The 23649-nt window shown below is 44.0% G+C and overlaps 1 protein-coding gene across 14 annotated transcripts in view; it reads left to right on the top strand.

The window, feature by feature from the left end:
- Positions 1 to 17563, top strand: part of TMCC3 (transmembrane and coiled-coil domain family 3) — a 276327-nt gene extending 258764 nt beyond the window's left edge. For 8 of the 14 annotated variants that reach the window (XM_070454336.1, XM_070454335.1, XM_070454337.1 and 5 more), the window contains 3 exons: positions 7353 to 8260; positions 10810 to 10945; positions 16305 to 17563. In XM_070454336.1, coding sequence (XP_070310437.1) covers positions 7353 to 8260; positions 10810 to 10945; positions 16305 to 16607 — 1347 coding nt within the window. In that variant the 3' untranslated portion in view covers positions 16608 to 17563. Of the gene's footprint in view, positions 1 to 3801; positions 4081 to 5929; positions 6015 to 7352; positions 8261 to 10809; positions 10946 to 16304 lie in introns of those variants that run through there. The other 6 variants (XM_020877915.2, XM_070454333.1, XM_020877916.2 and 3 more) reach the window with 3 other exon arrangements.
- The last annotated feature ends 6086 nt before the right edge of the window (positions 17564 to 23649 follow it).

The raw sequence follows: 23649 nt of genomic DNA, 5'->3' as shown, positions 1-23649 counted from the left end.
GGGCTCACTTCCCTTTCCTGAACTTGCCTGTTTTTGAGGTACACGGGGTCCCCAGAGACTCCCTCCTCTTGTCAGCAGCACCCTTGTCTCATGTTGCCTCACACACGCCTGCGCTCCCGCGGGGACTGTCCTTGAGCCGCAGGTGGTTCTCTGGGTAGATTGATTTTCATGACCATAGCCTTCCCCTTCTGCTCTTCAAGGCACAGTCTTTTAATATCTGGCCTCCCCCTCTTTAATTTAATTCTTAGATAAATTATAAAGTATACAGTAAATCTTTACCAGATCAGACTAATTTGGCAAGGGATTAGTTTGCATTAATTGAAGGCTCTTTTGAAGACATAAGTATTTTTCTAGTGTATGTAACTCAAAGTAGGTTACCTACCACTGTTGCCTGGTAGAGGCTTAACAAGAAGATAATTATTTCTAATTACAGTATTAAGTGTTTGTAAGTGCTTGAAGATATTTGAAGAATTTATTTTTGAGATCTCTGAACACTTTGCCTAATCTCCCTTACACTATTAATTAGTAGGATCTGTGAATAAAATATTGAGCTCTCAAAAGGACATATATTTCAGGCCCAGTTCCAAATGATCCTTGATTCCAGGTTTACTTTACCTGCCAATCAAGAAATAGAACTTTTGACGCTACAGGTTTTCTTTTGTCAGTGATACTGAGAGGAAGAGGTGGGGAGAAATTAAACTTTTATGATAAAACTAGTGACTCAATTCCCGTTCTGTACACTGTGAACAGAATGTGCCATTGTTAGATTTGAACGGAGAAAGGAAGTGTTCTTTGTCTGAACAAATTAGAACAAACATTGTACTAAGACAGTTTACTAACAACATATCCTTTTGGATACCACGTGAGCATCTTTCAGATTTTTCATTTCTAGCATATAGTTATGGAAGGGAAGTGGCCTTCTTCTCGAATATAGGTCTTAAATGTTCTGTATAGGTGTCCCCATGGATGTAGTAATTACTCTTGATATGGATGCTTATTGACGTTCAAAATTATTTTTCCAGTACAGATTGGCTTAGTTGGCAAGAAAACCAAGTGTTTGAGTCCAGGGTCCAGTGATTGGGTTGGTTAGATGTTCAGTCACTCAGTTCTGCCCAACTCTTTGCAACCCCATGGACTGCAGCACATCAGGCTTCCCTGTCCTTTGGTATCTCCCAGAGTTTGCTCAAACTCATGTCCACTGAGTCGGTGATGCCATCCAGCCATCTCATCTTCTGTTCCCACCTTCTCCTGTCCTCAGTCTCTCCCAGCATCAGGGTCTTTTCCAGTGAGTCTGCTCTTCACATCAGGTGGCCAAAGCACTGGAGCTTCAGCATCAGTCCTTTCAAAGAATATTCAGGGTTGATTTCCTTTAGAATTGACTGGATTGATCTCCTTTCAGTCCACGGGACTCTCAAGAATCTTCTCCAGCACCACAATTTTTATATTTGTATATTATTCTATTCATATATTTGTGAAGAATATATGAATATATAAACAAATTTAGCATAATGCCTGACTCGGAATAAAAGCACTCAGTCATGATTATCAGGGAAACAGGCTCTGGAGACAGACGGCCTGGATTTCAGCCCTAGTTCTCCTGTTTACTAGGCAGTTTACTTCTCAGCATCTAGGTTTCTCATTTGTAAAATGGTAATAACTGTGGAACTGGTCTCCGAATTTTTAGCCAATAAGATATGGCATGTGTCACTAACACGGTATTTTTCCTCCTGGGCATGTGGCAGGATTGAAGTTAGGTAGGACCAGTGCATCGAATTCAGGAAGCCCAGGAGACTTCTGGAGAAGGCTTTAGGAGCCAGTGGGTGATTCACCGAGTACCCTGCCCCGCCATGGCCACCAGCAGCATCCCTGATGCAGGGGCTCCACCACAGCCTGGGTCCCTCAGCCTACTCGAAGCAGGCTTGTTAGCATGAAAGAGAGATAAGCCTTTACCTTTTTCTTAAGCCCCTGGGATTTTGATGTTAGTTGTTACCCCAGCAAAGCCTAGCACATTCTGACCAGCACACCAGAGGGACAGCCCTGATGCTACACCGAATGTTAGAATTCGGCTGAAATGAGTAATAATACAAAATGTCAGCTGTGTTGGCTTGGACACCTAGGCCACGGAGACCCTGAAAATCCCTTGTGGGTATGTCTGTAAAACCACCCTTGTGTGTGCTCTAAAATACGAAGGGCCTGGGCAGTGACCACCAGTTTGCAGGACCTGACCCTTTCCTTATATGACCGAGCTCAAGCAGCTTTTCTGTAAGCAGAAGTTCATCGTATTTGGCCTCGCGCCTAAGGTGGTGGTGGTTGTCTGTTGCCTTGGTTCTGATCTCTCTGCCCCTGCCGCTTCTGGCCGCTCTGTGGCCCCAGAGCCTCAGGCTGTCTTGCCTCAAGTCCACGCCGGTCTGCGTCCACAGGAGCCCACACTCTGCCCTCCAGTCCTCCTGGTTTGGATAGTGTGCCTCTGCTGCTCTTTTTGTTCATGTCTCTCTGAGCTTTAGGGGGTACACATGAGACGTCCTGGGGGATAGCCCTCTTTTGAAGCCTGAACAATGTGTTTGAGCAACACTGGTAATATCTGAGATGTGCCTGGCATCCCAGTGAGGAAGGTGAGCTCCCAGCGGTAATTGTGCTGGAGGCTTGGGTTGGAGCAGAGATGATTCAGTGTCAGGTTTTGACGTCTGTCCAGGGCTTAAAGCTTTTCGTTAGCCTTTGTTCCAGAACACTGAGGAGATGGAAATGTTACTGCTGCCAGAAGGAAAACGTTATGAGGAATGGCTTTTCACTAGAATGCTGGTGGTCTGCTTTTCATGTAAGGTAATAATAGACAAATCATTCCAAGAGAACTGAAGCTTAGCAGTCATTTTTAAAACCAGCGTCTTTTCTACCACAATGGTAATTTGGGTTCCTTATTTTTTTAAAATTGGAAAATAACAAAAGCATCGTAAAAAGAATGGCTCCTCATAACCCCACAGGACAAAGATAACCACTGTTTGCCCTTTGGACCTTGTTTTTCTTTTAGTTTTTACATAGGTACATTTGTAAGTAACATAGGGGTGATAAACAACAGAACATCTTATTGAAACCAAAATGGCTATTTTCTGTGCCAGGAAGTCTTTTAAGTGCTTCATGCGAATTAGTTCATTTATTCCTCACAGCTCTTCAAAGAATCACTATCTCTATTTTACAGAAGAGGAAGCACAGAGAGGCTAAGTCATTTTTCCAGGGCCACACAGCTCCCAAGAACGGTGCCAAGATGGAAACCAAAGCATTCTGTCTTTCAAGTCCAGGGTTTTGACGATCCTGTGATGCCCTCTCACAGTCAAGATAGCTTGGAGTACGCTTCAGGGAATTTTGCAGTGTTAGCTCTGAGCTGTCTGGTTCTGTCTCCTCATTCTATAGATTAGGAAATCAGAGACCACACAGGTGACTCGATATAGCCGAGAACACACAGCTGGTGAATGCCAGTGCCAGCACCAGAGCGCATGTGCCCTGACCCACCTGCTCCCCGAGCTCATCGGCTCTGGGCGAGCTGTGGACCTTTCTCCTCCTCCCTGGGCCCCAGCCCCGAAACAGCTGCGTTTGTACCGTGACCTCAGTGCCAAGTCTGATATGGTGGCTGGAGGACTCACTTGGCTTTCTTCCAGCAGGTACCTGCAGCCCCAGCTTGAGGTCAGGGATTGTATGGGTGTGCTGACTGTTAATTATCTTGCAGAGTCTGGGCTATAAAAGGCTGAGGCCTGCAGCCCAGCACAAGTTTCAGCTCTCCACTCTCATCAGAAGTTTAACTAAGATTTACGAGCCAGCAGAAAGAATCATTGATTGAGATTTAGACACGGTTGCTATCCTCCACTTGGACTCTTGAGGACGTGCCAGGCATTGTTGTAACTTTAAAGTGAGCCAGAAGTCAGCCAGCCGTCTGAGCGCAAACATTCCTGTGTACGCGGGTGGCAGGGGCCGGCATTTGTGAGGGAACTGGGCCAGTGCCCCGAGACCCCGGGGCTGGATAGGCAGCTGCTGTGGGGCTGAGAATTAAAGGAAGAGGAAGAGGTGATGACTTCTTGCTGTGTTGCTAAGGTAAGGATTAAGAGCCCCTGTATCCTCCAAGGTGTGGTGGACTTCTTAACAGGGACTGTCTAGCAGGGTTTTGTTTTCTTTAAAAAAAAATCTGATTTTATCTGAGTGACAGGAGCCTTTCTCCTTATGACTCCCACGATGTGGAGCAAAGAAAGACAAGAGGACTACATGATATATTAGCCAAAATGAATGTGTGCTGTTAGAAGCTAGGCTTGTGGTTGCCTCTGGAGGTGGGGGTGATGTTGTTGTGACTGACAGAGGCCAGGGGAGCTTGTGTTCTTTTCTTTTTTTTTTTAACTGAGTCCTGGTTACACTAGTTTTAGATTGTGTGAAAATTCGAGTTTTATTCTTTTCAAATACGCTCTTTTATGCATGTAAATTAAGCTTAAAGTTTAGAAGTCCTTGTTTTTATTTGTGCTTCATGTTGCACGTTGATACTCAGAAAAATCTGATCAGTTGAATCAGGTTGAAATGATGTAGAAATTACTACCTAGGTATTAAGAAAATGTCTTTACCTGAAATTGTCGGTCTGTCTGGACAGAACTTCTAAGGCCATTTTTTTATTCTCTTCAAAGGTAGCTTATAGTTTTATTTACTTATTTATTGACTGCACTGGCTGTTTGTTGTGGTACACAGGCTCAGTGGTTGTGGCACGGGGGCTTGGTTACCCCATGGTATGTGGGGTTTTAGTTCCCTGACCATGGATTGAACCTGTGTCCTTTGCATTGCAGAGTGGGTTCTTAGCCACTGGACCACCAGGGAAGTCCCTTCAAATATATCTTAAATCAGGGATCCACATCCTTTTTGGCACCGGGGATTGGTTTTGTGGAAGAGGACATTTTCCAGACCTAGGGTGGGGGCGGGGATGGTTTGGGGATGATTCAAACCCATTACAATTATTTTGCACTTTGTATTATTATTATTATTATATCAGTTCTACCTCAGATCATCAGGCATTAGATCCTGAAGGTTGGGGACCCCTGTCTTAAATGACCTCAGTGTAGATTCTTCCGGAATAAAGGATGAGGTCACTTTAGTTCAGCAAACATGTAATTGACAGCCTCTTGAGAAGCAGGGACAGAGCTTGCTCAAGAGCTGGGGCAGTTGCGACACCACCTTTCCCCTGGAGGAGTGGGTGAGTGCTCAAAGGCGGAGTAAAGTGAAGCAAGAGCGCTACGGAGCATCACAGGAAGGACAGGCAGCTTTCTGACAGGACTAGGAAAAGCTTCAGAGAAAAAAAGTGGCATTTGAAATGGATCATAAAGAATATACTGAATTTTGATAACCAGAAGTGGATATGTAGCTGCTATTGAAAATACCATGCATATGAGGAAATCCATAGAAAATGCATACACATTCTGGGAACTTTGGGTTGTATGGTTCACTTAAGATGTTTGACATTCATCAGGTGCATGGTGGAGGCCTGACAGATAAGCTGGGCCCTTAACAGTGGCCAGGTTGTATTAAATAAATTGAGAGGCGTTAGAGAGTCAAAGAGATTTTCTCAGAAGTAGAGCAGCATGGTCAGATGGGCTATCTTAAGTGAAACTGAATTTCTAACCTCCCAGTTATACTGTTATTAACTCTGTCTGCCCAAAGTAAACATTTCCTCAACTTAGTGCATCCTTTGTTTCTATAATTTGAGCCTATTCCTGTTTGGATCCATGGGGTGAGCCATAGGTGCTTGGCTTCCTTGAGCTTCCTGTGGTCCTCTCTTCAGGACTTGAAGGTGATCATTATATATCTTCTTCAGTTCCTACACCCATCCTTCCCCCTTGACCAGGTGAAGTCACAATTCCTTTATCGTTTTTTACAGTCTTGTAGTGATCTGGCATTTAATTCCTTCCAGCCTTTCCTATGTGATGCTCATCTGCCAAAGAAAGCAACCAGGATGTCTTACAGCCATGTCGTGTGTGAAAAGAGGGGGCCAAGAAGTAAGTTAAGAAACTTTTTTTAAGTTGTGAAGGAGGCCCACTGACCCGCTGACCTGGGATTGTGTCCCCCTGGGCTACTGGGCTCCCTCCATGGAAAAAGCACTGGTAGGGTTTTGCATATGGCAAAGGGTTAATGCTAATTATTGGAAACGGTCCACATTTGAGCCTGGGTCACTTGATCAGTATGAGGTCTGTTATTGTCATTACAATTTTTGGCTGTGTCAGCCTATTCTCCCATTAAAAAAAAAAAAGCTTACTTGAGCTGAACATTGTCTTCCATCCCATCTCCCAAGACTCTATATCAAGTCATCTTCTAATCAAAAGATTGTCAACTTTACAAGTAAGATGCTTCAGTTTAGAGCCTAAGAATTTTTGTTCAGAGATTGTGTTCAGATGCTGTAAAGACCTGTTTTTAGTCCTCTAGGGACAAGAGTGTCCTGACGTGTAAAGAGGACAGAGGTAGAGTGTGTTGGATTCAAATCCTGGCTCTTTAAGTCCCTGTTTCTACGTGTTATACAAATATAACATGTTCTCTGCCTGGTGTGATGGTGAGGCCCAGACAAGACCAACCCTGTGATCATCCAGTGCCTGCCATGCGGATCCCATTTGCCTTTCCCTTTTAGAGCAGAATCTAGTCACCTGCCCTGGCCAGGGTGCTCAGTGATGCAGTTCTTTTCTCCTGGTGGCCTTTGAATGAGAAAGCTGTTTCACATGGTCTTAGTATTGTCACTGTGGTTGTTTATAATCGCTTTGGTTGTGGTGTGGGTTATTTGTTTCCACATCTGAATATTGCTGTTTTATTACTCAATTAATCTTGTACCGTATTATTCTATCATATCTGTTTAAATGGCTCCATTAAGAAAATGATCCTTGTGTTGACAAATGTACCTACTGGAACTTGGCTTTCTTTTTTTATTTTTCTGTCCTTCTGTTAAATGATTGAGTTCTGAATTGAGTGCATTTCCCACAGTGGTGAAGTTCTCTGGGAATGGGGCATAGCAGGCATTCCACTTACCCGGGCACTTTGGGAAACCATGAGGACTGATAACATCATCCTGTGATGGGTTTTCTACCCTGGCAACAGATACTTACCATCTAATCAGACAGAACATTGGATATCCTGGCAGAGCTGAATCTCATTGGCCCTGCACATGAGTGCAGGAAGGAGTTGGATTATCCTTCATTCACCTTGAGAGGATAATAGGGAGTTTTTATCTGGCGAATACTTGCAGCTTGAAAATCTGGGGCGTAAAGTGTGTCTGTTGTGCGTGTACAGTGACCCTCTCTTGGACTTCCAGTCTAAAGATGCTTCCTGCCCCCCCACACTGTCTCCTCCAGGTAGGACGTCATGACATGAACACCCTAAGCCTGCCCCTAAACATCCGCAGAGGCGGGTCGGACACCAACCTCAACTTCGATGTACCAGATGGCATCCTGGACTTCCACAAGGTCAAACTCAGTGCGGACAGCCTGAAACAGAAAATTCTCAAGGTCACAGAGCAGATAAAAATCGAGCAAACGTCCCGTGACGGGAACGTGGCAGAGTATCTGAAGCTGGTCGACAGCGCGGACAAGCAGCAGGCTGGCCGCATCAAGCAGGTGTTCGAGAAGAAGAACCAGAAGTCGGCTCACTCCATCGCCCAGCTGCAGAAGAAGTTGGAGCAGTACCACCGGAAGCTCCGGGAGCTCGAGCAGAACGGGGCCCTCCGGGGCGCCAAGGACACTGCCAAGGATAACCTGAAGGACATCCCGCCCTCTCTGAAGGATGCCCAGGCCAAGTCCCGCACCGCCCCCCACAGCCTGGAGAGCAGCAAGTCGGGCATGCCGGGGGTGTCCCTCACCCCGCCCGTGTTCGTCTTCAGCAAGTCCAGGGAGTTCGCCAACCTGATCCGGAATAAGTTCGGCAGCGCTGACAACATTGCCCACCTGAAGAACTCCTTGGAGGAGTTCCGGCCCGAGGCCAGCGCCAGGGCCTACGGGGGCAGCGCCACCATCGTGAACAAGCCCAAATACGGCAGCGACGACGAGTGCTCGAGCGGCACGTCGGGCTCCGGCGACAGCAATGGGAACCAGTCGTTCGCGGCCGGGGGCTCGGGCAGCCAGGGCAAGCTCACGGCCATCCTGGAGGAGCTCCGGGAGATCAAGGACACGCAGGCACAGCTGGCTGAGGACATCGAGGCCCTCAAGGTGCAGTTCAAGAGGGAGTACGGCTTCATCTCCCAGACGCTGCAGGAGGAGAGATACAGGTACTTCCGGCTCTGCTCTCAGGAGCTTGAGCTTCTGAGATTGGAGAGATTGTTCGAAAGTGATATGCTGATGGTTGTGTTTCTTTAAAAATGTGAATGTGGGTCAAAAGGCATTTAGGAACCGAGAGTTCCTTCCCTACTTTGCAGTTCTAAACATTGTAATTTGCGACTTGAAGCTCGACAGCTTAGAGAAAGACATCATGCATGTGGGTCTGTTAAAATATCACCATATAGTCGATGACTCACGTGCGTATTAAGCTCCTGATTCAGTAGACAGTTGTTACGAGATCTCGGTATACTAATTTCAAGATCTGTATTTGGTTTCCCCCCGTAGTAACTGTCAAGTAAAAAAACAAATTCACAGTCCAGCAAAGTAGCTTTTATTTGGTACATAAATCTCAAAGTCTTTATATAATGTATTTTTTTGTGAGATTACATTTTGCGTATTAATAAACCTTTCACCCTAAATGAAAACCTTTCAAAAGGAATCTTAAAATAAAAATTCAAGTCCTGTGGATTATATTAGCTAATTTTTAAATAGTTGGCTTTTTGGTGCCTCCTGCTTAAAAAGTGTACATGCCCAAATATGAGGTGGTTTTCCACCATTTTCCCATTAAAAATATGCACCCCCCCCCACCCCCCCGCCGCCTCAGGTTTTTTTGTCAAGTGAATGTTAACTTCTAAAAATATAGATGAAACAGTGAATGCCTATTACATATTATAAGATTTAAATTTTAAATTTAGTTTGCATGTTGTTTTGTGTCTGATATGATTTTATGTGAGTGTTAATTTAGAGGTGTTGCTTTTTCAGCTCTTATATTTTATGAAACAATTTTTTTTAAACTTTCTGTGTACATCTTTGACTTTGCATTCTTTGTCACATAAGAACTATTTTTGAGTCACAGTTTTTCTAAATAATGTTGACTTTGATTCCATTCAGGAAGTTTGGGAAACATCTCTGTTTGGGTCCAAGTTTTATTTCAAGTCACAAATATCCATTCAAACAGTTTTGGTTCTCATTTTGTTATATAGTTATGTTTGTGATCCTCCTGATTTAGTCTCACTGTATTGCTTACTTTAGGAGATCTTTGTTTTTAGTCTTTATTTTATATTGGATTATAGCTGATTTATGATGTTGTGTTAGTTTCAGGTGTATAGCAAAGTGATTGTTATACATATACATATATCTGTTCTTTTTCAGCTTCTTTCCCCATATAGGCTTTTACAGAGTATTGAGTAGAGTTCCCTGTGCCATACAGTAGGTCCTTATCTATTTTATATATAGTAGTGTGTCCATGTTAGTATCAAACTTCTAATTTATCCCTCCCTTACCTTTTCCCTTTGACAATCATGAGTTTGTTTTCTAAGTCTATGAGTCTGTTTCAGTTTTTAAAATAAGTTCGTCTTATCTTTTTTTAAAGATTGCACATACAAGCGATATCACATGATGTTTGTCTCTGACTTATTTCACTGAGTGTGATCATCTCTAGGTCCATCCGTGTTGCTGCACATGGCAGTATTTCATTCTTTTTATGGCTGAGTAATATTCCATTGTCAGTGTGTACCACCTTTTCTTTATTCATTCATATGTTAAGAGATCTTTAAAAGGCTTGCTTACAAACACCAACATTGAGCGCCTACAAGCTGCTCCAACATTGAGCATGCTCCAACATTAAGCATCTCCTACCTGAGAATAATCATTAAATCTGTATTAAAGTGTTTTTTTAAATGATTTTTTTCAAGTGACCTATATGAAGTGTCTAAAACTGGCATTACTCAAAAGTCATCCAGGCTAATGCATCTTCCTCAAATAGTGCTTCCTGTTTCAAAATAAACATTACATAAGTTTTCAGATAAAAGAAAAAATTTCCCTTTTCTGAGGGGACTGGGCATTGGGAATAGGAATCATTGTGCTTCTCTTACTTTAGATTTGAACTTTTGGAACTGCCACCTGTTAAGCCATATCGAATTTGTAACAAGCTGAATTTTTTTTTAATTGGCACTTAAGAACTAAGACATGTATTCACTATTCCCGTGCACACTGGGAAATCAGTGGAAGTGGCTCCAACCTAGAAACTGGTCCTTTCCTTATAGATCTCTGGTGCATGAGAGCTATGGCAGTGAACCACCAGGCTCTGAGCGGTCAAAAGAGGGAGAAGCACCAGGATGCCAGTGGGTCCTCACCTTGAACAGGGTTCTTGACAGCCCTGTCTCCTGACCAGCCCAAATGAGCAGCTGGTGGGGTCTGTCCCCACAGCCACCAAGGTGCTGGTGTGACGTTGGTGGAAAAGCCCAATTTGGTTTGCATGAACCCTCAGTAGTGAGGACAGAGTTAAGACTGCAGAGACCAGTCCTTTCTGGAGCTAGAGTTCAGCGTTATCCAAAAGCATGTCCCCTACAGCTAGACTTACTCTTGGAAGCTCAGTCTGCCTGGAGGAGAACACGCCACAGGGCAGTGGCGACAGTAGGCACAAAGGATGTCATTTTCCAAGGGCCGTCCATACACTTTTGAAATGTCGCACTCAGAATCGATTCATCTCTTTACAAAGGTACGAGCGACTGGAGGACCAGCTCCATGACCTCACCGACCTGCATCAGCACGAGACGGCCAACCTGAAGCAGCAGCTAGCCAGCATCGAGGAGAAGGTGGCCTACCAGGCCTACGAGCGCTCGCGGGACATCCAGGTGCCTTTCCTTCCCCCACCAGAGCTCCCGCGGGCCCTTCCCAGCCATTTATTCATTTAACAAACCAATATATTACCCCCAAGCCTGGAAGGATTTCTGGCGCTGAGGGGCAGACATTTAATCTTTACCCTCTTTACCCCAGTAGCTCATGTTATAGACTTTAAGCTATAGTCTGTCTGCTTTCTGCCTAAGTTAGTTAACAATTATTTTTTACCTACCCCAAGCCTATCACCTGTACTTTACTCTCCCCCACCATCACCACATTTTTACAAATTTTAAAACCTGAGACAAACCTTGCCTTTAACATGCTTGCTTAGGTGAGAAATCAAGAGGAACACAGCTGCCAGTGGGCTCAAGACAGCATGAACAAAGGCCAAGTTACATGAGTGTAGGCTCTGAAAGCCTCAGAAATTCAGGCGTGCAGTGCCCAGCAAGCTATGGACTTGTGGGGCGGTGGCCACAAAGTGATCAGACCCTGGATTTCAGTCCCAGCTGTTTACCAGCTACCTGGTCCTGAGCAAGCTTTACGTTTCTTTGCTTATCTGTAAAATATTAGCTTTCATATTTGTGGGAGTCCATACTCTGTGCCAGGCACTGTCAAAGCACTTTAGATGCCCATTTGTTTCTGTTTGTGATAGCTCCTTTTCCTCTCCCCATTTCTCAGAAGTAGAGACCAAGGCGCAGAGACCTTGTTCAAGGTCTTACAAATAGTCCTTGAGTAATGAATCTGAATAAAAGTCCTGGAGAAGGTGGGTTTTGAAGGGATGGGTGGGATCCCAGTGGATGGAGGAAAATGGATCAGTATAAACAAAGGCATGTTCTAGTGATAATGTGATACTAATGCTGTCATGGTGCTTCCCTGGTGGGTCAGATGGTAAAGAATCCCCCTGCAATGCAGGAGAGCTGGGTTTGATCCCTGGCTCAGGAAGATCCCCTGGAGGAGGAATGGCAACCCACTCCAATATTCTTGCCTGGGAAATGCCATGGACAGAGGAGCCGGATGGGTTACAGTCCATAGGATCGCCAAAGAGTCAGATGCAACTGAGCAATAACGCTGTGGTGAAGCAGCCCTAGGCTTCTTGAGCTCCTTTTTGGGGGTTCCAGAAGGTCTTCTTTTTCCCCCAGTTTTTATTCAGACACAATTTTCATACAACTGTATTAAAGTATACAATATAATGATTTCATATGTGTACCTATTGCAAAAATATCACCACAATAAATTGAGTTAACATTCGTCACCTCACATAGTTACAAATTTGTTCTCCTGTGACGAGAACTTTGAAGGTCTACTCTCAGCAACTTTCAAATACACAATGCACCCTTGTTAACTATAGTGAGCAAGCTGTACATTACATCCGCAGGGCTCATTTATCTTATAACTGAGAGTTTGTGCTTTTGACCCTCTTCACCCATTTCACCTCCCTTCCCCTTTTAGATTCTACGGTATTTGTTGTCTGTCTGACTCATTTCACTTAGCGTTAATACCCTTAGGTCCATCATCCCTGTTGCAAATGGCATTGTCTCCTTGTTTCTTCGGGCTGCATAGTATGCCTGGGTGTGTGGGTACCACATTTTCTTTATTGATCCATCAGTGGCCACTTGGGTTGTTTCCATGTCTGGGCTGTTGTCAGTAATGCTGTAATAAATGTGAAGGTGTGAATTTCTCTTCTAGATGCTAGTGTCATGTCCTTCCTGTATGTACCCAGAAGTGGGATTTGTGGATCATATGGTAGTTCTATTTGTAATTTTTTGAGGAACCTCTGTACTGTTTTCCATAGTGGCTGCAGTGATTTACATTCGCATAGATTGCCTTTTTTAAAAAAAGGAAACAAAGAGTGCTATCCAAGTCATGCTCAGCTTCAGTTTTACAAATGTTCTTTGCAGGCGTGGTTATTTTCTCCAGCCCCACTTTACAAGGGGCTGAGACGCAGAGATTTCTCCCACAGTGTCTGAGCCAGAGTTTCAGCTGCCCATGTTTTGTTCCTTCCTGTCAAAAGCTGAGCCTGTGCTAATTCCAGTTGTCTGCTTGGACGATGCTGGGAGCCAAAGAAGGCATCAGGCTTGTTTGCCTCTGAGGACCTTGGTGCAGAAAACACCAAGCGGATTTCTGCTCTGGGCTGGGAGACTGAACTGCACTGCTGACTGGTGTCAGAGACGTGAACCTGCTTAAGTGTGACGTGTTGCCAGGCAGACAGCACATGCGTTTTATGAGAGCACGCTGTTCAGCTGCATCTGGGATTCCACTGGCTTATGTCTAAATATTATGTACGGTTTGCTTATTTAGGGGATTGTTTGGGTTTATATTGTTATTCCTTTTTTAAAGAAATATACTTTAGAGATGGAAGGGGTAAGATGGGGGGGGTGGCAAACTTCAGAGAGAGCTTAAAAATTCAGAAGATTTCATTTTACCATTTTCTAGTTTTACCTGTAGCTCAGAAGTGCAAAGGGGATGTCCATGTGAGTGACTGGAGGGCCTTTCTTTTTAGAATCTTGCCTCTGTCTCTTACTGTGACCCTGCACAAGTCAGGGCTATGCCTCAGCTTCCTCATCTGTAAAATGGAAATATTAACGAGCTCTACCTCAAAAGTTCTGTCAGAAGGATTAAATGGGATAAGATACATGAAATACTTAAATCTTTACCTGACACATCAGACAAAAAAATAGATGCTGGTCAGTTTTATATTTAGTATGTATGAGTAGCTGTATTTCTTGGGGCTTTGGTGACTGAGCCTGCTCACTTTCCTCTTTCTTGTTTTTTGTGCTTATAGGCAGGGCTATACAAGGTGATGGAGTAGTATAGATGAGGGTAACTGTTGCCTATAAGGATACAAAGGTTTTATTGTTGTTTTAAAGAGCAAGTAAGTTTTTTTTAACCCTGAATTCGAAATAAAAAGTTTAAAGGTAATCCTGTCCTTTGTCCTTATCCCCAGTAAATTTAGTACTTACTTTGGCCCAGTATTTAATTTCTTAGTGGCTGCTGTGACCAAAATTCCTTACAGTTGATGGCTTAATTTTCTTGAATTTTTCTTTTGGTTAAAAATTTGACAGAAGTTCTAAGGCAGTTCTGGAATCAGCCTACTCTGCATATGTAAATCATCTCCCCAATCACAGATGAACGCATTTACCTAAAATGGTCATCTTTTGTCCTGTTCCATCACCAGTTCCATGCCATGCCTAAAACAGAGGATGCTCTCTGTGGACCTAAGCATTTTAAAAGAATACATGATTCGGGGGGCCCTTGCCTGTTGCTGTAGAAAGTCAGCGCTATTTAGAATGTGAAGATCTGAAGAAGTTTTACCTTCTTTGTCGGTAGCCTGTGTGATGAAAGTTACTATAGTAACAGAGAACCCTTGGCCCATAGAGTATGTTCAAAAGAAGGAAAGTAAATCAATGTTGGCGCCATTATGCTTGTTTAAAATCTGAAAACATGACTGGATTTTAATTGAGCAAACATATATCGGGAAACGAGTTAGAAAATAGGCTGGTGAACTAAACTAGGTCATTGTACTGCCTCCACTTAGGTCTTTTTCTCCTGGGAGGTGTATGTTTCTTCTCTTTTTCAAGTCTCTTATCCCCTTACTGGCATTCAGTCTCTGGAGCATGCGGCCAGCTTGTGCCTCCTGCTGGAGATAACAGTGCAGTGCAGGTATGGTCCCCCAGTTGGGGAGGAGGCCGGGAGAGGGACTTGACAGTCTGGTGGGTCCAGGAATGCTTCCCTCAGGACGTGACCATCAACATAGGACCCGAAAGGTGGAGCGGGTGGTATGTGGGGAGGCAAACCTTTTAGGCACAGCACGTGTGCAAAGGCCCTGAACACGGTCCTTTGCAGCACTTTATAAAGCCAGTATGGCCGGAACACAGTGAAGAGGGGAGGAAGGGGGCTTATCTGGTAAGCTTGGCAGGAGAGAGTGGCTGGGCCAAGGCCACGTTAAAGATTTAAAAGGTTCTACAAGAAAGAGCCATACCACATCCGCATCTTTCAGAGATCACCTGGGCTGCTGTGTGGAAAGTGGATTCATGAGGTTGAGGATGGAGAGTGTGTGCAGAGAAATGAGTATAAAGTTATCGCAGGCAGAGACCCTGGTGGTTTAGGTGGGGGGTTACTGTGGGCGAATGAGGAATGGACCAGTTAGGATAAATACCAGACGTTGTGTGGGTGGGGCTGGATCATGAGAAGGGTGTCAGGAAATGGCCCTCATGCTTCTCATATGAGAATTTGGCTCACCAAGTGCTGTTTTCTGAGGAAAGGAACTGGAAGGGCAACAGGGTTGATGGCAGGAGTGAGGATGGTGAGGACAGGTATACAGAACCGGCCACATTGCAGTTGACGTGCTTCTGAGAAACTCTGATGGAGATGTCAGGGCCTCCCTGGTGGCTCAGAGGTGAAGAGTCTGCCTGCCATTGCAGGATGTGCAAGAGACGTGGGTTGCACGTCTGGGTCGGGAAGATCCCCTGGAGAAGGAAATGGCACCCCACTTCAGTATTCTTGCCTGGACAATCCCATGGACAGAGGAGCCCGGTGGGCTACAGTCTATGGGGTCACAAAAGAGTCAGACACGACTTAGTGACTAAACAGCAGCAAAGATGGAAATGTCAGGGGCTCATGTAGACACACGGCTCGGTCTCAGAAGAGACAGCTGGGCTGGAGATGTTCTTGGAGTACGAGTAATCAAAGCTGGTGAGGCAGAGGCCTCGGGAGGAGGCGTGGCCTCAGGTCGGGCCCGGGGACGTGGCTGCTCTCTGAGCGCCCGCGGAGCACGGCGCTGTCTCCCCCGCTTCCTCCTCTGCAGCGGATGCGCACAGACTGAGCAGTGGCGTGGGGACCAGGGGTTGGAGATGCCACTTCCTCCATCGCTGGAGGTAGACCCTGTCGCAGAACGGGACCCCACCCCTTCCTCTGGTTTGTCCGTGAGGGTTCCACCAGATGCCAGTATTCTATGCACTTTATTCTAAATATAGGCAGAGTCAAAATACCTAACCGTGGGACTTCCCTTGTGATCCAGTGGTCAAGACCGTTCGCCACCAGTGCAGGGGACATGGGTTTGATCCCTGGTCGGGGAACTAAGATCCCACATGCTGTGCAGTGTGGCCAAAAACCAAAACACCTGCCCATAAATCCCTTATTCATGGTATTTCACGGTTGTCGATACATGCTCGTTCTATCCATGAATAGCAGGATAAGGCGAGCCCTGGGATTCTTGTCTGACACCTGTGTGTCATCACCACCATTATCATCAGCGTCGGTGTGAAGCTGCCCCAGTAGCAGCGTCCTGAGCGGGGTGGGCCTCATGCACGTCCCAGCTCACGCTCCTGTGTTGCCCCAGCAGCGTTTGATCCTCGCTCTCCCTCTCGCCCGCAGGAAGCCCTGGAGTCCTGCCAGACTCGCATCTCTAAGCTGGAGCTCCACCAGCAGGAGCAGCAAGCCCTGCAGACAGACACGGTGAACGCCAAAGTCCTGCTGGGCAAGTGCATCAACGTCGTCCTGGCCTTCATGACGGTCATCCTGGTGTGCGTGTCCACCATCGCCAAGTTCATTTCGCCCATGATGAAGAGCCGCTTCCACATCCTCGGCACCTTCTTCGCTGTGACTCTCTTTGCGATATTTTGTAAAAACTGGGACCACATTCTGTGTGCCATAGAAAGGATAATAATACCAAGATGAAGCCTCCAGTTCCTGTCCTCATATCCTCTCAAGTTTTTATTTTAAAGAAAACTCTGTTCATACTACCAAATTTTAAAATGGACATTTGTGCCGACAGACGAATACAGGACCGGGGCTGTGTGTTGTAGATAACTACAGTTCTCGTCGCCCGGTGGCACTCGCCAGCTGGGTCCCTGTGCGTGGTTACCGTGAATCTGTTTCCAGGCTCTCCCCACCTTGCTCACTGCCTTAATCAGCCCTGGTTTCCTGCTGCCTGCCCAGCTCATCTTGGTCAGCCTCTGGTTGTCAAGCACTCGGGGTAGTCAGTGACCCAGAAGAAGAGAGACTTTCCATCTCTCTCAAGTCTCTGTCAATCTTGAGCTTCACCATTGCTAGGGCTACATTTCCCCTCGAGTCCTGTAAGCCGTGAAGATGCGGCAGGACTTGGGGAGGGGAAGAAGCTCAGACGGTGACCCTGGAGCCTGTGGGGCCTGTGAAAGCACAGTAGGTCCCGTGTAATCTGTCCCACTGTCCACTGCTGACCGTCGGTCCGCTGTGTGCCCCGTGTCCACCTTGGCCAACTGTGTGTGACCCTCTGTCACGGGGGAATCTTACAGTTCACCTGTTAGTCCATCGCAAGTCTAACCTAGGTGTTCCATTGCTCTTTAAATGGTAAGACATGAGGATTTATGAACAGGTCTTGCCTTCATACACCCAGGGAGCCATAGTCCTGATTCCACCCTCACTGACTGTCGAACGCACCACCTTCCAGGCATATAGAGAGGCTCCCCAATCCCTCTTCAAACTGTGTCTTTAATTGAGGTCTGGAAAGCACTGTATTTGTGTTCCAGCAAATTTTCACTGTGATCAGCCCCTCTCAGGATGTGTTTCGTTTTCTGTGATTCATTTTATTCAGTCTGTGAGGGCTGGCAACGTGTCGACGTGTACTCAGTAAATAAAAAAGGCTGCTCACGTTTCGAGCTTTGTTTTGTTTTTTTCTCTCTTCAAGAAAGGACAACAGGATCATAGTTTCTAAAGCTAAAATGCCCTGAAGTGGGAACACTGGAGAAAAGGAAGAAAATAGGATATGTGGTTTAAGGGGGTGGCATCTAGACCAGTGGGTGCAGGTGACCTGGGTGAAGATTGAGAGGGTCCTTGTTAGACCCTGAAAGACCTGCAAGAATAAAATAAATTAGATTCGGTGTCTGAGCCAAGGTTGCCCTCTGTCGCTTAGGATAAGTTCTAAGGGAGTAGATGGAGTGGTCACACTTCTGCTGAGGTGAGAGCATGCGGAAGTCAACATCTTTGGCCAATTTGGGGGATGTCGTTTACTCTCTTGAGCCCAGATGATACTCTTTTAAATCTGTTTCTCTGTCACAAAAAAGAAGCTCTAGAAGATGTTAATGGAAACTGGTTCATCCCCTCCTCCCACCAGCTGTTTTGCTATCTAAAGACAAAAGGAAGAGTATCAGTGTACGTTATCTTCCAGAAAGCATCAAATGACCCGGATTTTAAATTTAAATGCAATATTTTTGCAAATAGGGCTTCCCTGGTGGCTCAGCGGAAAAGAATCTGCCTGCAATACAGGAGTCGCAGAAGACGCAGGTTTGATCCCTGGGTGGGTCAGGAAGAACCCCTGGAGGAGGGCATGGCAACCCACCCCAGTGTTCTTTCCTGGAGAATCCCATGGACAGAGAAGCCTGGCAGACTATGGTCCATAGGGTTGCAAAGAATCGGACACAACTGAAGCGACTTTGCATGCACACATGCTCTTAGGAAAATCTCCTTTAAAAAAGCGACATAGGCCATGGTTTGAGAGAACGGAGCTGTCAAACATCTGGTACAAGTCCAGTGTGGGTGAGACAGTACAACTCAAGTTTGCTTGCTTTTATTTTTTTTAAGTTTACAATTTAGTGGTTTTAGTCCAGTCACATGTAAGCAACTGTGGCTATCATCTACTTCCAGACTTGAGTTATTTAAAACAATAAACTGTTTCATGAAATCTTTGGCTTCAAGTATCTTGCATTCAGGGAAGAACGAGTTACAGTCCTACCTCTTCTCATGGCTCTGTCCCCTTTCACTGCAAGACTCTCCCCTGGTCTCTATCCATCCAGTCAAGGAGATGGAGACAGCTTCTGGATCCAGAGAAGGAATCTGGTTCTGTTTTCATGGCCAGTGTTCCCTGTTGTCTGTGGGCCTCAGTCTCCATGTGGGTAAGGGCTGGATGTAACTTAATGCCCTTGAATCAAGCTGCCTCCTGGATGGGTCCTCTTGATTTCTGTGAACCTTTCTGAGGCCACTTTGGACATGCCAGGGGGTGTGGGGTGGGTGTGGATGCTACTGGTAGTTTAGAGAGGAGATCGATCCCTGGCCCTTAAGATAAGAGCTCTGGGAGGACCCAAGAAGGCTCGAGCCTGCTCCTCATGCGCCCATACTCTGCTCCATTGCTCAGCCTGGCACCTTTGCTTTGGTGCTTCCCAGCTGTGTGATCAGTGTCTCTCCTCCCCAGTGAGAGAGATGGAGAAGTAATCAGAAAGCACACAGTTCGCTCCCCCCTGCAACCTGGAGCTGTTAAGAGAAGCTGCTCGTAGCTCTTCTGAAATGTTGTAGGGTCTAAGTCACTCCACCTGATGGTGAATTTTTATTTTTAAGAATTCTTCTTTCCAGTGATTCTCATTAGACTTCAAAAACATTGTTTTCACTTGGGTATGCTCACCCTACGCAGTGTATTTATTTTCAAGTCTCGTTGAAAGTTCATGAAGCTTTTTAATAAGATGGTATCCTCCAAGGAGATTTTTACTCTCTGCAGTTTATGATTCTCCTCTCAAAGAATAAACTCTCCCGCTGCTGCTGCTTTTTACTGCCAAAGGAGATTAAATAAAATGTTATAAATATGCAATAAAAATAGTGATCTTGCTATGACATATTCTGGAATTGGGTATTCAGTTTACACTTAAGTTAACGAATCCTTTTCCCCACCTTTCCCTAGCAGTCAGCGTCATGTGCATACCTAGAGATGAAAGCCATCTGTAGGATGGGTAAGTGCCTGCTCCCTCCGTGAACTTAAGTGATTGAAGATACTGGGCATTGGGTTCTAGCGCTGGATTTTTTGGTGACATATTATTTTCATGATCACCAGGATAATGATAGTCTGCTGAGGACAAAAGAAAAACCTAAGAATACTCTTTTGTGGGTTTTGAGTTGGTTATTGCAGCTTATATTTTGAGTATGATTGAGTCAAAACAAAACATCCTCCCATTCAGTTCCACCCTCCCCACCAAAAAAAAAAAAAAAAAAAGAAGCCAACAATGAAGCAGGAAATAAAAATATTCCATTGCCGATTTGGGGCAGTGAAAGTAGAGTCCCAAGTTTCTAGCACATACAATTAGTTGTTTAGCTTATATAGTTGCTGTGATCTATTGATAAATTAAACTCTCCTGAAATTCCTCCCTTTTCCATCACAGCCCATAATGCTGTTATTATCCCTCCCTATCTATCAGTGAGCATCTGTGTGGTTTTAGTCTTTCTCCTGCTGTCACTCTTGTTTTCATTTATGTATTTCCCCACTATGTATGTTTCTCGCCTTGTCTTTCTTCTAGTGCATCAGGTTTAATTGTAAGGGTTCAGTAATAGTGAGAGGAACTAGTTCTCTTAGGCAACTACTTATTCACGTCCTTTTTCTTTGTTTTTTAAATACCAAGTTATTTTGCGTCAGATAGAACAATTTTGCATTGAATCCAAATACAGTTGTGTTGGTTCAGGAAAACACTTAAATACTTGCTAATAATATGAACATGTATGATTAAACAGTTGATTTTGCTTTTTTTTTCATAATTTTGAGGAACTGGGGGGGTAGGATGAAATGGCATTATTTAAAATTTAGAACTTTATCTGGAGAGAGGTGTTATAAGAAGTTTAGCACATACACTAAGGAAAGAGTTGATCTAAAAAGGTAAATCACTAAAAAGAATGAAATTGGCCTATTTATATTAAAAGTAGTTAAGAAACTTTTCTGAAAACAAAGGTACATTTAATCAGAGTGGTAACCCAGAAGGTATAAAGCAGATCTATAATTTTCTAAAGTCAATGCAATTCTCTGTTTATCAGAAGCTGGAAAGTAACATATCTTGATTGTTTTAGGAGTGATTTATGTATTGCAACTTTGGTTTATTTAAAGCATGTCTGCTGTGTTTGTCCTTAGAGAAATGTTTCAACAAAGCTCTCTGTTTAAGATGTGTTTAGGCAGTAGTTAGTGGCTCTGAGCATAGAAACTGGAAGTGTTTATTGTGAGGTCTGTTGCAGAATATCTGTTTTATGGGACATCATATAGTTTCCTGTTAGCCTAAAATTGTAAATCCTATGTAGATCTTCACCCCATTCAAAACAAGGGCCGTGATTTTTTTAAATAGACACTTGATGTTGGCTTTGATGTTAAATGAAGAGCTGGATTTCTTATATTTCCACATTTGTCAGAGCCCATCCCAATGGCAGATCTCTTTGTGTCTATATAATCATTTTTATTTTTTTTTATTTTTTATTTTTTCCTTTTTTTAAAATTAGTTTTTATTGATATATAACTGATTTACAATGTTGTGTTTCTGCTATACAGCAAACTGGATCAGTTATACATGTATTCACTCTTTTGCATTTTTATTTTTTAATGTTTTTTTTTAAATATTTATTTTTAAAATTTATTTTGGCTGCACTGGGTCTTGGTTGCAACACACAGGACCTTCAATCTTCATTGCAGTATGCGTGATCTTTTATTTTTTTTTTTTTTTTGCGTGATCTTTTAGTTGCAGTATGCAAGCTCTTATTTGCAGCAGGTGGATCTAGTTCCCTGACCAGGGATCAAACCCCTACCCCTTGCATTGGGAGCATGGAATGTTAGCCGCTGGATCACCAGAGAGGTCCCTATCCACTCGTTGTTTAGATTCTATTCCCATAGAGGTAGGGCTTCCCACAGAGGTAATTACAGAGTACTTCAGTAGAGTTCCCTGTGCTATACGATAGGTTCTTACTAGTCATCTGTTTTATATATAGTAGTGTGCATATATCAATCCCAATTTCCCAGTTTGTCCTTGCACATGCCTTTTATTATTTATTTTAAATTTATTTTTGACTGTGCTGGATCTTTACTGCTGCACGCAGACTTTCTCTAGTTGCTGTGAGCAGGGGCTACTCTCTAGTTGGGGTGCATGGGCTTCTCATTTTCTCTTGTTGCGGAGCACAGGCTCTAGGGTGCAAGGGCTTCAGTAATTGTGCCACTTGGCCTCAGTAGTTGCGGCTCTCAGGTTCTAGAGTGAAGGCTCAGTAATCGCAGCTCAGCTCTCGGGTTCTAGTTCTAGCCGTACTTGTGAGGGCTCTAATAGTTGCAGCACTCTGACCTCTAGAGTGAGGGGTCAACCCTGAGGCATGTGGAATCTTCCCAGACCAGGGATCAAACCCATATTTGCCACTTTATAATAAGAATTGCCTTTTCTCCTGTTTCCAGTAACACATTATTTCCATCTGAGACTTCATTAGAATGGTTTTTTCCATCTGTATTTCTACCAATATTCTGGTCGCTACCACTTAAATATTCTTGAAAAAGAGAGGCTTTCTTTAAGCTCTCCTCCTTCTGAGCCCTCTAAGTCCATTCTTGACAGTATAGGCTTTTTGTCTAGAATACTTCCAAATTCTTCCAATATCTGCTTATACCCACTTCCAAAGCTCTTTTCTGTATTTCTAGGTATTTGTTATAGCAGCAGTTCCACACCTTGGTATTAATTTTTCTCTCTTAGTTCATTTAGGCCACTATAAAAAAATACTACAGATTGGGTAGCTTAAAAACAGCAGGAATTTATTACTCACAGTTCTGGAGACTAAAAGTCTGATGAGATCAGGGTGCCAGCATAGTTGGTTGGATGAGGGCCCTCTTTTGTGTCACTAACTTCTTGTAGTATCCTCTCAGGGCAGAAGGGGCCAGAGATCTCTGTGGAGCATCTTTTATAAGGGCACTAATGCTGTTCATATAAGGGTTCTGCCCTCATGATTAAAGCACTTCCCAAAGCCCCATCTACTAATACCATAACCTTTGGGGTGTTAGGATTTTTTTAATTAAAAAATTTATAGCTTTTAAAAAACACTGACATATAGTTGATTTATAATGTTGTATTAGTTTCTGGTGGGATTTTAATACATGAATTTTGGGGTACAGAAACATTCAGACCATAGAACTTTGCATTTGTTTATGTCTTAATTCTTTTCAGCAGTGTCTTAGTTTTCAGCATACAAGTCTTTCACCACCTGGGTTAGGTTTATTCCTAAATATTTTATTCTTTTAATTAATTGAAAAATTTTTTTGCTATATTGCATCTGTATTGCTGTGCACAGGCTTTCTCCAGTTGCGGCAAGTGAGAGCTACTCTTTATAGGCATCTCACTGTGGTGACTTCCCTTATTGCAGAGCATGGGCCTTAGGGTGTGTGGGCCTCAGTAGTTGCAGCACATAGGCTCTAGAGTGCAGGCTTACTCAGTAGGCTTAGTTGCCCTATGGCATGTGCAGTCTTCCTGAACCAGGGATCGAACCCATGTCTCCTGCATTGGCAGGTGGATTTTTAACCCCTGGACCGCCAGGGAAGTCCAGTGTTGTGTTCTTTTTGATACTATTTTTTACCCTTACTTCTCTTTTCAGATTGTTTAGTACTAGTGAATAAAATGCAACTGATTTTTGTGTTGACTTTGTATCCTGAAACTTTGCTAAATTGGTTTATTAACAATATTTTGTGGAATATATAGCATATTCTACATTTAAGATCATGTCATCTGTGAACAAGATGATTTTACTTTCTTTCCAACTTGGATGCCTTTTATTTCTTTTTTCTTGCATAATTGCTCTGGCTAAAACTTTCAGTAGAAGTAACAAAAGTAGGCATGCTCTCGTTTCTGATCTTAGGGGAAAGCCTTTCAGTCTTTCACCACCAAATACAATATTTGCTGTGGGTAGTATATGTAGTATTTATCATGTTAAGAAATTCCGATTCCTAGTTTCTTGGGTGTTTTTATCATGAAAAGGTATTAAA

This window comes from Odocoileus virginianus, chromosome 24 (genome assembly GCF_023699985.2).
Source record: "Odocoileus virginianus isolate 20LAN1187 ecotype Illinois chromosome 24, Ovbor_1.2, whole genome shotgun sequence".
Lineage (NCBI taxonomy): Eukaryota > Metazoa > Chordata > Mammalia > Artiodactyla > Cervidae > Odocoileus > Odocoileus virginianus.
The sequence above is the reverse complement of the archived record's forward strand: the minus strand, read 5'-3'. Positions and strand labels throughout refer to the sequence as shown.